Source organism: Fringilla coelebs (genome assembly GCF_963513975.1).
Source record: "Fringilla coelebs genome assembly, contig: SCAFFOLD_212, whole genome shotgun sequence".
Classification (NCBI taxonomy): domain Eukaryota; kingdom Metazoa; phylum Chordata; class Aves; order Passeriformes; family Fringillidae; genus Fringilla; species Fringilla coelebs.
This window is the reverse complement of record NW_028167229.1, coordinates 99,231-115,252: the sequence shown is the minus strand read 5'-3', so window position 1 is coordinate 115,252 and position 16,022 is coordinate 99,231. Positions and strand designations below refer to the sequence as shown.

At 50.7% G+C, this 16,022-nt stretch overlaps 1 protein-coding gene across 2 annotated transcripts in view; it reads left to right on the top strand.

The window, feature by feature from the left end:
• The window catches only part of DNAJC27 (DnaJ heat shock protein family (Hsp40) member C27), a 34,244-nt gene extending 18,849 nt beyond the window's left edge, over positions 1-15,395 (top strand). For both annotated transcript variants that reach the window (XM_084227593.1, XM_084227592.1), the window contains exon 7: positions 15,145-15,395. In XM_084227593.1, coding sequence (XP_084083719.1) covers positions 15,145-15,277 — 133 coding nt within the window. In that variant the 3' untranslated portion in view covers positions 15,278-15,395. The remainder of the gene's footprint in view (positions 1-15,144) is intronic.
• Positions 15,396-16,022: the final 627 nt, after the last annotated feature.

The window sequence follows — 16,022 nt, the reverse complement described above, 5'->3', positions numbered from 1 at the left end:
TTCTGGATGGGAAACACCCGTGGAATTCCCAGCAAGGACAGCTGGGAGCTGCTGGGGCTCAAACCCGGCGCCTCCAGGTGAGGGAATTCCGGAAAAATCCATGGAAAAATCCCATGGAATTCCCACATCCCAGCAAGGACAGCTGGGAGCTGCTGGGGCTCAAACCCGGCGCCTCCAGGTGCGGGAAAACACAAGGAAAAATCCATGGAATTCCGGGAAAAATCCATGGAAAAATCCATGGAAAAATCCCTGGAAAAATCCATGGAAAAATCCATGGAATTCTGGGAAAAATCCCCATGGAATTCTGGACAGAAACCCCCGTGGAATTCCCAGCAAGGACAGCTGGGAGCTGCTGGGGCTCAAACCCGGCGCCTCCAGGTGCGGGAAAATGGGAATTCTGGGAATTCTGAATGGGAAAATCCCATGGAATTCCATGAGGAAAAATCCCCATGGAATTCTGGCTAGAAAATCCCATGGAATTCCCACGTCCCAGCAAGGACAGCTGGGAGCTGCTGGGGCTCAAACCCGGCGCCTCCAGGTGAGGAAAAACGGGGAAAATCCCATGGAATTCTGGGAAAAATCCATTGAAAAATCCATGGAAAAATCCATGGAAAAATCCATGGAAAAATCCATGGAATTCCAGGAGAAAAATCCCCATTGAATTCTGGATGAGAAATCCCCATGGAATTCCCAGCAAGGACAGCTGGGAGCTGCTGGGGCTCAAACCCGGCACCTCCAGGTGCGGGAAAACACAAGGAAAAATCCATGGAATTCCGGGAAAAATCCATGGAAAAATCCATGGAAAAATCCCTGGAAAAATCCATGGAAAAATCCATGGAAAAATCCATGGAATTCTGGAAAAATCCCCATGGAATTCTGGACAGAAACCCCCGTGGAATTCCCAGCAAGGACAGCTGGGAGCTGCTGGGGCTCAAACCCGGCGCCTCCAGGTGAGGGGATTCCGGAAAAATCCAGGGAATTCCGGGAAAAATCCCATGGAATTCCATGAGGAAAAATCCGTGGAACTCTGGATGAGTAATCCCCATAGAATTCCCACATCCCAGCAAGGACAGCTGGGAGCTGCTGGGGCTCAAACCCAGCACCTCCAGGTGAGGAAAACACCGGGAATTCCGGGAAAAATCCATGGAATTCCGGGAAAAATCCATGGAAAAATCCATGGAAAAATCCATGGAATTCCAGGAGAAAAAAACCCATTGAATTCTGGATGAGAAATCCCCATGGAATTCCCAGCAAGGACAGCTGGGAGCTGCTGGGGCTCAAACCCGGCGCCTCCAGGTGTGGGAAAACACCGGGAAAAATCCATGGAATTCTGGGAAAAATCCATGGAAAAATTCATGGAAAAATCCCTGGAAAAATCCATGGAAAAATCCATGGAATTCTGGTTAAAAACCCCCATGGAATTCTGGGGGAAAATCCATGGAATTCCCAGCAAGGACAGCTGGGAGCTCCTGGGGCTCAAACACAGCGCCTCCAGGTGAGGAAAGTCGGGAATTCCGGGAAAAATCCATGGGAAAATCCCATGGAATTCCGTAAGGAAAAATCCGTGGAATTCTGAATGAAAAATCCCCATGGAATTCCCACATCCCAGCAAGGACAGCTGGGAGCTGCTGGGGCTCAAACCCGGCGCCTCCAGGTGAGGAAAAACGGGAAAAATCCATGGAATTCTGCGAAAAATCCCATGGAATTCCAGGAGGAAAACCCCCATGGGATTCTGGGAAAAATCCCATGGAATTCCAGGAGGGAAAATCCTGTGGAATTCTGGATGAGAAATCCCCATGGAATTCCCTAAAGAAAAATCCATGGAATTCCCACATCCCTGCAAGGACAGCTGGGAGCTGCTGGGGCTCAAACCCGGCGCCTCCAGGTGAGGGAATTCGGGAAAAATCCGTGGAAAAATCCATGGAATTCTGGGAAAAATCCCTGGAAAAATCCATGGAAAAATCCATGGAATTCCAGGAGAAAAATACCCATTGAATTCTGGATGAGAAATCCCCATGGAATTCCCAGCAAGGACAGCTGGGAGCTGCTGGGGCTCAAACCCGGCACCTCCAGGTGCGGGAAAACACAAGGAAAAATCCATGGAATTCCGGGAAAAATCCATGGAAAAATCCCTGGAAAAATCCATGGAAAAATCCATGGAAAAATCCATGGAATTCTGGGAAAAATCCCCATGGAATTCTGGACAGAAACCCCCGTGGAATTCCCAGCAAGGACAGCTGGGAGCTGCTGGGGCTCAAACCCGGCGCCTCCAGGTGAGGAAATTCCGGAAAAATCCATGGAATTCTGGGAAAAATCCCGTGCAATTCCATAAGGAAAAATCCCATGGGATTCTGGGAAAAATCCCGTGGAATTCTGGGGAAAAATCCATGGAATTCCCAGCAAGGACAGCTGGGAGCTGCTGGGGCTCAAACCCGGCGCCTCCAGGTGAGGGAAACACTGGGAATTCCAGGAAAAATCCATGGAAAAATCCATGGAATTCTGGGAAAAATCCCATGGAATTCCCACATCCCAGCAAGGACAGCTGGGAGCTGCTGGGGCTCAAACCCGGCGCCTCCAGGTGAGGAAATTCCGGAAAAATCCCATGGAATTCTGGGAAAAATCCCGTGGAATTCCGTAAGGAAAAATCCCATGGGATTCTGGGAAAAATCCCATGGAATTCCCTAAGGAAAAATCCCATTGAATTCCCACGTCCCAGCAAGGACAGCTGGGAGCTGCTGGGGCTCAAACCCGGCGCCTCCAGGTGAGGGAAAAATGGGAAAAATCCATGGAATTCTGGGAAAAATCCCATGGAATTCCAGGAGGGAAAACCCGTGGGATTCTGGGAAAAATTCCATGGAATTCCATAAGGAAAAATCCCATGGAATTCTGGATGGGAAATCCCCGTGGAATTCCCAGCAAGGACAGCTGGGAGCTGCTGGGGCTCAAACCCGGCGCCTCCAGGTGAGGAAAAACGGGAATTCCGGGAAAAATCCATGGAATTCTGGATGGGAAAAGGTGGAATTCCCATGGGAAAAGGTGGGATTCCAGGCAGAAAACCAGGAATTCCTGATGGGAAATCAGAAATTCTGGATGGGGAAAGGTGGAATTCCAGATGGAAATGATGGAATTCCAGTGGGAAAACCAGGAATTCCCTCAAGAATTCCCATAGGAACCCCAAAATCTCTGCCCCAAACCCCCAGAATTCCCATGAAAACCCCCAGAACTCCCAGATTTTCCCCAGAATTCCCAGATTTCTCCCAGAATTCCATGATTTTTCCATGTTTTTCCCATTCCAGGGAGGAGGTCACCACGCTGCTGCACCCCTGAACCCCCAAATTTGCAGATTTTCCCCCCAGAATTCCCATTTAAAACCCCAGAACCCCCAAAATGCCTTCCCAAAACCCCCAGACTTCCCAGATTTTTCCCAAAATTCCCAAATTTTCCATGTTTTTCCCGTTCCAGGGAGGAGGTGACCCGTGCCTACCGCCGCCTGGCCGTGCTGCTGCACCCCTGAACCCCAAAATTTGCAGATTTTTCCCCCAGAATTCCCATTTAAAACCCCAGAACGCCCAAAATCCTTTCCCAAACCCCCAGAATTCCCAGATTTTCCCCAGAATTCCCAGATTTCCCCCAGAATTCCCAGATTTTCCCCAGATTTTTCCCAATTTTGCCCCGTTTTAACAGGGAGAATGTGATGTGGACGTCCCGGTGCCTGGCCAGAATTCCCTCAACAATTCCCATGTGAAATCCCCAAAATCCCTTCCCCAAACCCCCAGAATTCCCATGAAAACCCCCAGAATTCCCAGATTTCCCCCAGAATTCCCATTAAAACCCCCAGAATTCCCAGATTTTCCATGATTTTTCCTGTTTTCCCAGGGAGGACGTGACGTGGACGTCCCGGCACCTGGCCAGAATTCCCTCAAGAATTCCCATGTGAAATCCTCAAAATCCCCGCTCCAAACCCCCAGAATTCCCATGAAAACCCCCAGAATTCCCAGATTTCCCCCAGAATTCCCATGAAAACCCCCAGAATTTCCAGATTTCCCCCAGAATTCCATGATTTTTCCCAGAATTCCCCAAGAATTCCCAAAGAATTCCATGTTTTTTCCCATTTTTGCAGGGAGGAGGTGACGCGGGTGTACCAGCAGCCCTGAACTCCAAAATCCCTGCCCCAAACCCCAAAATCCTTTCCCAAAACCCCCAGAATTCCCATGAAAACCCCCAGAATTCCCAGAATTCCATGATTTTCCATGTTTCTCCCCGTTCCAGGGAGGAGGTGACCCGTGCCTACCGCCGCCTGGCCGTGCTGCTGCACCCCTGAACCCCAAAATTTGCAGATTTTTCCCCCAGAATTCCCATTTAAAACCCCAGAACCCCCAGAATCCCTTGCCAAAACCCCCAGAATTCCCATGAAAACCCCCAGAATTCCCAGATTTTTCCCAAAATTCCCAGATTTTCCCAAGATTTTTCCAGATTTTTCCCAGGGAGGAGGTGACGTGGACGTCCCGGTGCCTGGCCAGAATTCCCTCAAGAATTCCCCCAAAATCCCTTCCCCAAACCCCCAAAATTGCCAGATTTTCCCCCAGAATTCCCAGATTTTTACCCAGAATTCCCAGATTTTTACCCAGAATTCCCAGATTTCCCCCAGAATTCCCAGATTTTCCTCACAATTCCATGTTTTCTCCCCCAGGGAGGAGGTGATGCGTGCGTACCAGCAGCCCTGAAGCCCAAAATCCCTTCCCCAAACCCCCAAAATTCCCAGATTTTCCCCCAGAATTCCATGAAAACCCCCAGAATTCCCATGAAAACCCCAGAATTCCCAGATTTTTCCCAAAATTCCATATTTTCCCGTTCCAGGGAGGAGGTGACCCGCGCCTACCGCCGCCTGGCCGTGCTGCTGCACCCCTGAACCCCAAAATTCCCTCCAGAATTCCCAGATTTTCCCCCAGAATTCCCATTTAAAACCCCAGAACCCCCAAAATCCCTTCCCAAAACCCCCAGAATTCCCAGATTTCTCCCAGAATTCCCAAATTTTCCCTGTTTTTCCCCGTTCCAGGGAGGAGGTGACCCGAGCCTACCGCCGCCTGGCCGTGCTGCTGCACCCCTGAACCCCAAAATTCCCATCAAGAATTCCCAGATTTTCCTCCAGAATTCCCATTTAAAACCCCAGAACCCCCAAAATCCCTTCCCAAAACCCCCAGAATTCCCAGATTTTTCCCAAAATTCCCAGATTTTCCATGATTTTCCATGTTTTTCCCGTTACAGGGAGGAGGTGACCCGTGCCTACCGCCGCCCGGACCGTGCTGCTGCACCCCTGAACCCCAAAATTTGCAGATTTTTCCCCCAGAATTCCCATTTAAAACCCCAGAACCCCCGAAATCCCTTCCCAAACCCCCAGAATTCCCAGATTTTTCCCCAAATTCCCTGTTTTTCCCCGTTCCAGGGAGGAGGTGACCCGTGCCTACCGCCGCCTGGCCGTGCTGCTGCACCCCTGAACCCCAAAATCCCTTCCCCAAACCCCCAGAATTCCCATGAAAACCCCCAGAATTCCCAGATTTTTCCCAATTTTCCATGTTTTTCCCCCAGGGAGGAGGTGACCCGTGCCTACCGCCGCCTGGCCGTGCTGCTGCACCCCTGAACCCCAAAATCCCTTCCCCAAACCCCCAGAATTCCCATGAAAACCCCCAGAATTCCCAGATTTTTCCCAATTTTCCCATTTTTCCCATTCCAGGGAGGAGGTCACCACGCTGCTGCACCCCTGAACCCCAAAATTTGCAGATTTTTCCTCCAGAATTCCCATTTAAAACCCCAGAACCCCCAAAATCCCTTCCCAAAACCCCCAGAATTCCCAGATTTTTCCCAAAATTCCATGTTTTTCCCCCCAGGGAGGAGGTGACCCGCGCCTACCGCCGCCTGGCCGTGCTGCTGCACCCCTGAACCCCAAAATTTGCAGATTTTTCCCCCAGAATTCCCAAATTTCCCCCAGAATTCCCATGAAATCCCCCAGAATTCCAAGATTTCCCCCAGAATTCCCAGATTTCCCCCAGAATTCCCAGATTTCCCATGATTTTTCCAGATTTTTCCCAGGGAGGAGGTGACGTGGACGTCCCGGTGCCTGGCCAGAATTCCCTCAAGAATTCCCCCAAAATCCCTTCCCCAAACCCCCAAAATTGCCAGATTTCCCCCAGAATTCCGGGATTTTTACCCAGAATTCCCAGATTTCCCCCAGAATTCCCAGATTTCCCCCAGAATTCCCAGATTTTCCATGATTTTTCCCTGTTTTCACCCCCAGGGAGGAGGTGATGTGTGCGTACCAGCAGCCCTGAACTCCAAAATCCCTTCCCCAAACCCCAAAATCCCTTCCCCAAACCCCCAGAATTCCCATGAAAACTCCCAGAATTCCCAGATTTCCCCCAGAATTCCCAGATTTTTCCCAAAATTCCATGATTTTCCCCACAGGGAGGAGGTGACCCGTGCCTACCGCCGCCTGGCCGTGCTGCTGCACCCCTGAACCCCAAAATTCCTTCCCCAAACCCCCAGAATTCCCAGATTTTCCCCCAGAATCCCCAATTTCCCCCAGAATTCCCATGAAAACCCCCAGAATTCCCAGATTTCCCCCAGAATTCCCAGATTTCCCCCAGAATTCCCAGATTTCCCCCAGAATTCCATGATTTTCCCAAGATTTTTCCAGATTTTTCCCAGGGAGAACATGATGTGGACGTCCCGGCGCCTGGCCAGAATTCCCTCAAGAATTCCCCCAAAATCCCTTCCCCAAACCCCCAAAAATTCCCAGATTTTTCCCCAGAATTCCCAGATTTTCCCCAGAATTCCCAAATTTCCCCCAGAATTCCCAGATTTCCCCCAGAATTCCCAGATTTCCCCAGAATTCCCAGATTTCCCCCAGAATTCCCAGATTCCCCTCTTCTCCCCGTTCCAGGGAGGAGGTGACCCGGGCGTACTGCACCCCTGAATCCCAAAATTCCCTCAACAATTCCCATGGAAACCCCAAAATCCCTTCCCCAAACCCCCAGAATTCCCATGAAAACCCCCAGAATTCCATGGTTTCCCCCAGAATTCCATGGTTTCCCCCAGAATTCCCAGATTTCCCCCAGAATTCCATGATTTTCCCAAGATTTTTCCAGATTTTTCCCAGGGAGGACGTGACGTGGACGTCCCAGCACCTGGCCAGAATTCCCTCAAGAATTCCCCCAAAATCCCTTCCCCAAACCCCCAAAATTCCCAGATTTTTCCCCAGAATTCCAGATTTTCCCCAGAATTCCCAGATTTTTACCCAGAATTCCCAGATTTCCCCCAGAATTCCCAGATTTTCCTCACAATTCCATGTTTTCTCCCCCAGGGAGGAGGTGATGCGTGCGTACCAGCAGCCCTGAAGCCCAAAATCCCTTCCCCAAACCCCCAAAATTCCCAGATTTTCCCCCAGAATTCCCAGATTTTCCCCAAAATCCCTTCCCAAAACCCCCAGAATTCCCAGATTTTTCCCAAAATTCCATGATTTTTCCACAGGGAGGAGGTGACCCGTGCCTACCGCCGCCTGGCCGTGCTGCTGCACCCCTGAACCCCAAAATTTGCAGATTTTCCCCCAGAATTCCCATTTAAAACCCCAGAACCCCCAAAATCCTTTCCCAAAACCCCCAGAATTCCCAGATTTTTTCCCCAGAATTCCCAGATTTCCCCAGAATTCCCAGATTTCCCCCAGATTTTTCCCAATTTTCCCCCGTTTTAACAGGGAGAATGTGATGTGGACGTCCCGGTGCCTGGCCAGAATTCCCTCAACAATTCCCATGGGAACCCCAAAATCCCCGCCCCAAACCCCCAGAATTCCCATGAAAACCCCCAGAATTCCCAGATTTCCCCAGAATTCCCATGAAAACCCCCAGAATTCCCAGATTTTTCCCCGTTTTCCCAGGGAGGACGTGACGTGGACGTCCCGGCGCCTGGCCAGAATTCCCTCAAGAATTCCCCCCAAAATCCCTTCCCCAAACCCCCAAAATTCCCAGATTTTTCCCCAGAATTCCCAGATTTTCCCCAGAATTCCCAGATTTCCCCCAGAATTCCCAGATTCTCCATGATTTTTCCCTGTTTTCTCCCCAGGGAGGAGGTGATGCGTGCGTACCAGCAGCCCCAAACCCCAAAATCCCTTCCCCAAACCCCCAGAATTCCCATGAAAACCCCCAGAATTCCCATGAAAACCCCCAGAATTCCCAGATTTCCCCCAGAATTCCCAGATTTTTCCCAATTTTCCATCTTTTTCCCCCCAGGGAGGAGGTGACCCGTGCCTACCGCCGCCTGGCCGTGCTGCTGCACCCCTGAACCCCAAAATTCCCTCAAGAATCCCCAGATTTTCCCCCAGAATTCCCATTTAAAACCCCAGAACGCCCAAAATCCCTTCCCCAAACCCCCAGAATTCCCAGATTTCCCCAGAATTCCCAGATTTTCCCAAGATTTTTCCCGATTTTTCCCCGTTTTCCCAGGGAGGAGGTGACGTGGATGTCCCGGCGCCTGGCCAGAATTCCCTCAAGAATTTCCCCAAAATCCCTTCCCCAAACCCCCCAAATTCCCAGATTTTCCCCAGAATTCCGAGATTTTCACCCAGAATTCCCAGATTTCCCCCAGAATTCCCATGAAAACCCCCAGAATTCCCAGATTTCCCCCAGAATTCCCAGATTTTCCATGATTTTTCCCTGTTTTCACCCCCAGGGAGGAGGTGATGCGTGCGTACCAGCAGCCCCAAACCCAAAATCCCTTCCCCAAACCCCCAGAATTCCCATGAAAACCCCCAGAATTCCCAGATTTCCCCCCAGAATTCCCAGATTTTTCCCAATTTTCCCATTTTTCCCATTCTAGGGAGGAGGTCACCACGCTGCTGCACCCCTGAACCCCAAAATTTGCAGATTTTTCCCCCAGAATTCCCATTTAAAACCCCAGAACGCCCAAAATCCTTTCCCAAAACCCCCAGAATTCCCAGATTTTTCCCAAAATTCCATGATTTTCCCCACAGGGAGGAGGTGACTCGTGCCTACCGCCGCCTGGCCGTGCTGCTGCACCCCCTGAACCCCAAATCCCTGCCCCAAACCTCCAGAATTCCATGAAAACCCCCAAAATTCCCAGATTTCCCCCAGAATTCCCATGAAATCCCCCAGAATTCCAAGATTTCCCCCAGAATTCCCAGATTTTCCCCAGAATTCCCAGATTTTCCCAAGATTTTTCCAGATTTTTCCCAGGGAGGAGGTGACGTGGACGTCCCGGTGCCTGGCCAGAATTCCCTCAAGAATTCCCCCAAAATCCCTTCCCCAAACCCCCAAAATTCCCAGATTTTCCCCCAGAATTCCCCGATTTTCCCCAGAATTCCCAGATTTTCCCCCAGAATTCCCAGATTTCCCCAAGAATTCCCAGATTTCCCCAAGAATTCCCAGATTTCCCCAAGAATTCCATGCTTTTTCCCGTTCCAGGGAGGAGGTGACGCGGGCGTACCGGCAAACCTGAACCCCAAAATTCCCAGGAGAAACCCCAAAATTCCCGCCCCAAACCCCAAAATCCCTGCCCCACACCCCCCAGAATTCCCATGAAAACCCCCAGAATTCCAAGATTTCCCCCAGAATTCCCAGATTTTTCCCAATTTTCCATGATTTTTCCATGTTTTTTTCCACAGGGAGGAGGTCACTCGCGCCTACCGCCGCCTGGCCGTGCTGCTGCAGCCCTGAACCCCAAAATTCCCTCAAGAATTCCCAGATTTTTTCCCCAGAATCCCCAGATTTCCCCCCAGAATTCCCATTTAAAACCCCAGAACCCCCAGAATTCCCAGATTTCCCCCAGAATTCCCAGATTTCCCCCAGAATTCCATGATTTTCCCCGATTTTTCCCCATTTTTCCACGGGGGAGGTGACACAGGCGTGCTGGCACCTGGCCAGAATTCCCTCAAGAATTCCCATGGAAACCCCCAAAATCCCCCGCCCCAAACCTCCAGAATTCCCATGAAAACCCCCAGAATTCCCAGATTTCCCCAGAATTCCAGATTTTTCCCAGAATTCCCAAATTTTCCATGTTTTCCCCGTTCCAGGGAGGAGGTGACCCGCGCCTACCACCGCCTGGCCGTGCTGCTGGACCCCTGAACCCCAAAATTCCCTCAAGAATTCCCAGATTTTCCCCCAGAATTCCCATTTAAAACCCCAGAACTCCCAAAATCCCTTCCGAAAACCCCCAGAATTCCCAGATTTCTCCCAAAATTCCATGATTTTCCATGTTTTTCCTGTTCCAGGGAGGAGGTGACTCGGGCATACTGCACCCCTGAATCCCAAAATTCCCTCAACAATTCCCATGGAAACCCCAAAATCCCCTCCCCAAACCCCCAGAATTCCCATGAAAACCCCCAGAATTCCAAGATTTCCCCAGAATTCCCAGATTTTTCCCAATTTTCCATGTTTTTCCCCCCAGGGAGGAGGTCACTCGTGCCTACCGCCCCCTGGCCGTGCTGCTGCACCCCTGAATCCCAAAATCCCTTCCCCAAACCCCCCAGAATTCCCATGAAAACCCCCAGAATTCCAGATTTCCCTCACAATTCCAGAATTTCCCCCCAGAATTCCCAGATTTTCCATGATTTTTCCCGTTTTTCCAGGGAGGACGTGACATGGACGTCCCAGCACATGGCCAGAATTCCCTCAAGAATTCCCATGTGAAACCCCAAAATTCCTGCCCCAAACCCCCCAAATTCCCAGATTTTCCCCAGAATTCCCAGATTTTCCCCCAGAATTCCCAGATTTCCCCCAGAATTCCCAAATTTCCCCCAGAATTCCCAGATTTTCCTCACAATTCCATATTTTCTCCCCCAGGGAGGAGGTGACTTGTGCATACTGGCAGCCCTGAACCCCAGAATTCCCAGGGGAAACCCCAAAATTCCCGCCCCAAACCCCAAAATCCCTTCCCCAAACCCCAGAATTCCCGTGAAAACCCCCAGAATTCCCAGATTTCCTCCAGAATTCCCAGATTTTTTCATGTTTTCCATTCCAGGGAGGTGACCCGTGCCTACGGCCGCCTGGCCGTGCTGCTGCACCCCTGAACCCCAAAATCCCTTCCCAAACCCCCAAAATTCCCAGATTTTTCCCCAGAATTCCCAGATTTTCCCCAGAATTCCCATGAAAACCCCCAGAATTCCCAGATTTTTCCCGATTTTCCATGATTTTTCCCATTTTTCCCGTTCCAGGGAGGAGGTCACTCGTGCCTACCGCCGCCTGGCCGTGCTGCTGCACCCCTGAACCCCAAAATTCCCTCAAGAATTCCCAGATTTTCCCCCAGAATTCCCATTTAAAAACCCCAGAACCCCCAAAATCCCTTCCCAAAACCCCAGAATTCCCAGATTTCTCCCAAAATTCCATGATTTTTCCTGTTTTCCCCCCCAGGGAGGAGGTGACCCGCGCCTACCGCCGCCTGGCCGTGCTGCTGCACCCCTGAACCCCAAAATTTGCAGATTTTTTCCCCGAATTCCCATTTAAAACCCCAGAACCCCCAAAATCCCTTCCCAAAACCCCCAGAATTCCCAGATTTTTCCCGATTTTCCATGATTTTTCCCATTTTTTCCCATTCCAGGGAGGAGGTGACCCGGGCGTACTGCACCCCTGAACCCCAAAATTCCCTCAAGAATTCCCATGGAAACCCCCAAATCCCCGCTCCAAACCCCCAGAATTCCCATGAAAACCCCCAGAATTCCCAGATTTCCCCCAGAATTCCCAGATTTCCCTCACAATTCCATGTTTTTTTCCCCAGGGAGGAGGTGACCCGTGCCTACCGCCGCCTGGCCGTGCTGCTGCACCCCTGAACCCCAAAATTTGCAGATTTTTTCCCCAGAATTCCCATTTAAAACACCAGAACCCCCAAAATCCCTTCCCAAAACCCCCAGAATTCCCAGATTTCCCCCAGAATTCCCAGATTTCCCCAAGAATTCCATGCTTTTTCCCGTTCCAGGGAGGAGGTGACGCGGGCGTACCGGCTGCCCTGAACCCCAGAATTCCCAGGGGAAACCCAAAAATCCCCTCCCCAAACCCCAAAATCCCTGCCCCAAACCCCCAGAATTCCCATGAAAACCCCCAGAATTCCCAGATTTCCCCCAGAATTCCCAGATTTCCCTCACAATTCCATGTTTTTTTCCCCAGGGAGGAGGTGACCCGTGCCTACCGCCGCCTGGCCGTGCTGCTGCACCCCTGAACCCCAAAATTTGCAGATTTTTCCCCCCAGAATTCCCATTTAAAACCCCAGAACGCCCAAAATCCCTTCCCAAAACCCCCAGAATTCCCAGATTTCCTCCAGAATTCCCAGATTTCCCCCTTTTTCCCGTTCCATGGAGGAGGTGACGCGGGCGTACCAGCAGCCCTGAACTCCAAAATCCCTTCCCAAAACCCCAAAATTCCTGCCCCAAACCCCCAGAATTCCCATGAAAACCCCCAGAATTCCCAGATTTCCCCCAGAATTCCCAGATTTTTCCATGTTTTTCCCGTTCCAGGGAGGAGGTGACCCGTGCCTACCGCCGCCTGGCCGTGCTGCTGCACCCCTGAACCCCAAAATCCCTGCCCCAAACCCCCAGAATTCCCAGATTTCCCCCCAGAATTCCCATGAAAACCCCCAGAATTCCCAGATTTCCCCCAGAATTCCCAGATTTCCCCCAGAATTCCATGATTTTCCCAAGATTTTTCCAGATTTTTCCCAGGGAGGGAGGTGACTTGGACGTGCCGGCGCCTGGCCAGAATTCCCTCAAGAATTCCCATGGGGACCCCAAAATCCCCTCCCCAAACCCCCAGAATTCCCATGAAAATCCCCAGAATTCCCATGAAAACCCCCAGAATTCCCAGATTTCCCCCAGAATTCCCAGATTTTCCATAATTTTTCCCATTTTTCCAGGGAGGAGGTGACCCGGGCGTACTGCACCCCTGAACCCCAAAATTCCCTCAAGAATTCCCATGGGAAACCCCAAAATCCCCCGCTCCAAACCCCCAGAATTCTCATGAAAACCTCCAGAATTCCCAGATTTCCCCACAGAATTCCCATGAAAAACCCCAGAATTCCAGATTTCTCCCAGAATTCCCAGATTTTTCCCAATTTTCCATGTTTTTCCCCCCAGGGAGGAGGTGACCCGTGCCTACCGCCGCCTGGCCGTGCTGCTGCACCCCTGAACCCCAAAATCCCTTCCCCAAACCCCCAGAATTCCCATGAAAACCCCCAGAATTCCCAGATTTCCCTCACAATTCCAGAATTTTCCCCCAGAATTCCAGATTTTCCATTATTTTTCCCCAGCTTTCCAGGGAGGAGGTGACCTGGATATGCCGGCGCCCGGCCAGAATTCCCTCAAGAATTCCCATGGAAACCTCAAAATCCCCGCCCCAAACCCCCAGAATTCCCATGAAAACCCCCAGAATTCCCAGATTTCCCCCAGAATTCCCAGATTTCCCCCAGAATTCCATGATTTTTCCACAGGGAGGAGGTGACCCGTGCCTACCGCCGCCTGGCCGTGCTGCTGCACCCCTGAACCCCAAAATTCCCTCAAGAATTCCCAGATTTTCCCCCAGAATTCCCATTTAGAACCCCAGAACGCCCAAAATCCCTTCCCAAAACCCCCAGAATTCCAGATTTTTCCCAAAATTCCATGATTTTTCCCCCCAGGGAGGAGGTGACCCGTGCCTACCGCCGCCTGGCCGTGCTGCTGCACCCCTGAACCCCAAAATTCCCTCAAGAATTCCCAGATTTTCCCCCAGAATTCCCATTTAGAACCCCAGAACGCCCAAAATCCCTTCCCAAAACCCCCAGAATTCCCAGATTTTTCCCAAAATTCCATGTTTTTTTCCCCAGGGAGGAGGTGACCCGTGCCTACCCGCCGCCTGGCCGTGCTGCTGCACCCCTGAACCCCCAAATTTGCAGATTTTCCCCAGAACTCCCATTTAAAACCCCAGAACCCCCAAAATCCCTTCCCAAAACCCCAGAATTCCCAGATTTTTCCCAAAATTCCATGTTTTTCCCGTTCCAGGGAGGAGGTGACCCGTGCCTACCGTCGCCTGGCCGTGCTGCTGCACCCCTGAACCCCAAAATTCCTGCCCCAAACCCCCAAATTTCCCAGATTTTCCCCCAGAATTCTCAGATTTCCCCCAGAATTCCCATGAAAACCCCCAGAATTCCCAGATTTCCCCAGAATTCCCATGAAAAACCCCCAGAATTCCCGGATTTCCCCCAGAATTCCCAGATTTTCCCAGATTTTCCTCACAATTCCATGATTTTTCCCATTTTTTCTGTTCCAGGGAGGAGGTGACGCGGGCGTACCGGCAAACCTGAACCCCAAAATTCCCAGGGGAAACCCCAAAATCCCTTCCCAAAACCCCAAAATTCCTGCCCCAAACCCCAAAATCCCTTCCCAAAACCCCCAGAATTCCCAGATTTTTCCCAGAATTCCATGATTTTTCCACAGGGAGGAGGTGACCTGCGCCTACCGCTGCCTGGCCGTGCTGCTGCACCCCTGAACCCCAAAATCCCTCAACAATTCCCATGGAAACCCCAAAATCCCTGTCCCAAACCCCCAGAAAATCCAAAATTTCTGCAGGAAAACTTGGAATTCCTGTGGGAGAAGCTGGATTTCCCATGGGAAAAGGCCAAAATTCCAGTGGGAAAAGCCAAAATTCCTGCAGGAAAACTTGGAATTCCCATGGAAAAAGCTGGAATTCCCGTGGGAAAAGACCGGAATTCCCAGGGAAAAGCCAAAATTCCTGTGGGAAAAAAAATCAGAATTTCCAGGGAAAAGCTAGAATTCCTGCTGGAAAAAACTCGCAATTCCCAGGGAAAACTGGAATTCCTGTAGGAAAAAGGTGGAATTCCTGCAGGAAAAGATGGAATTCCCACGGGAAAAGCCGGAATTCCGGTGGGAAAAGCCCAAAATTCCAGTGGGAAAAGCCAAAATTCCAACAGGAAAAAGCCAAAATTCCTTCCATAAAACCCAAAATTCCCTCAAGAATTTCCAGGGAAACTCCAAAATCCCTGTCCCAAACCCCAAAATCCCTTCCCAAAACCCAAAATCCTGCCCCAAACCCCCAAAATTCCTATAAAAACCCCCAGAATTCCCAGATTTCCCTCAGAATTCCATGATTTTCCCCCCAGGGAGGAGGTGACCCGTGCCTACCGCCGCCTGGCCGTGCTGCTGCACCCCGACAAGTGCCCGGCCCCGGGCAGCGAGGACGCCTTCAAGGCCGTGGTGGGCGCCCGCACCGCCCTCCTCAAGAACATCAAATGAGCCGGGAAAAAATTCCCAACCGGAAAATTCCCGGAGTTCCCGGCCCGGCATCGGATCCGCGCCGAGGGGAGAGGAGGAGGGGAGAATTCCCGGGAATTTGGGGTTGTTCCTGGTTTTTGGGGGGTTGTTCTTCATTGTCTGTCGATTATTCCCGGTTTTCTGAACTTTATTTCCAATTTTCCCGAGTCATTCCCATTTTTTCCGAGGTTTATTCCCATTTTTTTTGTGTTATTCCCGTTTTTCTGAGCATTGTTCCCGATTTTCCCAGAGTTGTTCCCATTTTTTTGAGGGTTATTCCCATTTTTCCAGGATTATTCCCATTTTTCTGCAAGTTTTTCCCATTTTTCCGGAACTCAATGCCACTTTTCCAAGGATTATTCCCATTTTTTTGAGTGGTATTCCCAGTTTTCCAAGGCTCATTCCCAGTTTCCCAAGGGTTATTCCCACTTTTCTGAGCACTGTTCCCATTTTTCCGAGGGTTATTCCCATTTTTCTGAGCGTTATTCCCATTTTTCCGGGCTCATTCCCAATTTTCCAGGGGTTATTCCCAACTTTCCATAGTGTTATTCCCATTTTCCATGGGGTTATTCCCAGTTTTCTGTTATTCCCATTTTTCCAGGGCTCATTCCCATTCTTCCAAAGGTTATTCCCATTTTTCCAGGGGCTCAATCCCATTTTCCGAGGGTTATTCCCATTCTTCTAAGGGTTATTCCCATTTTCCGAGTGTTATTCCCATTTTTCCGAG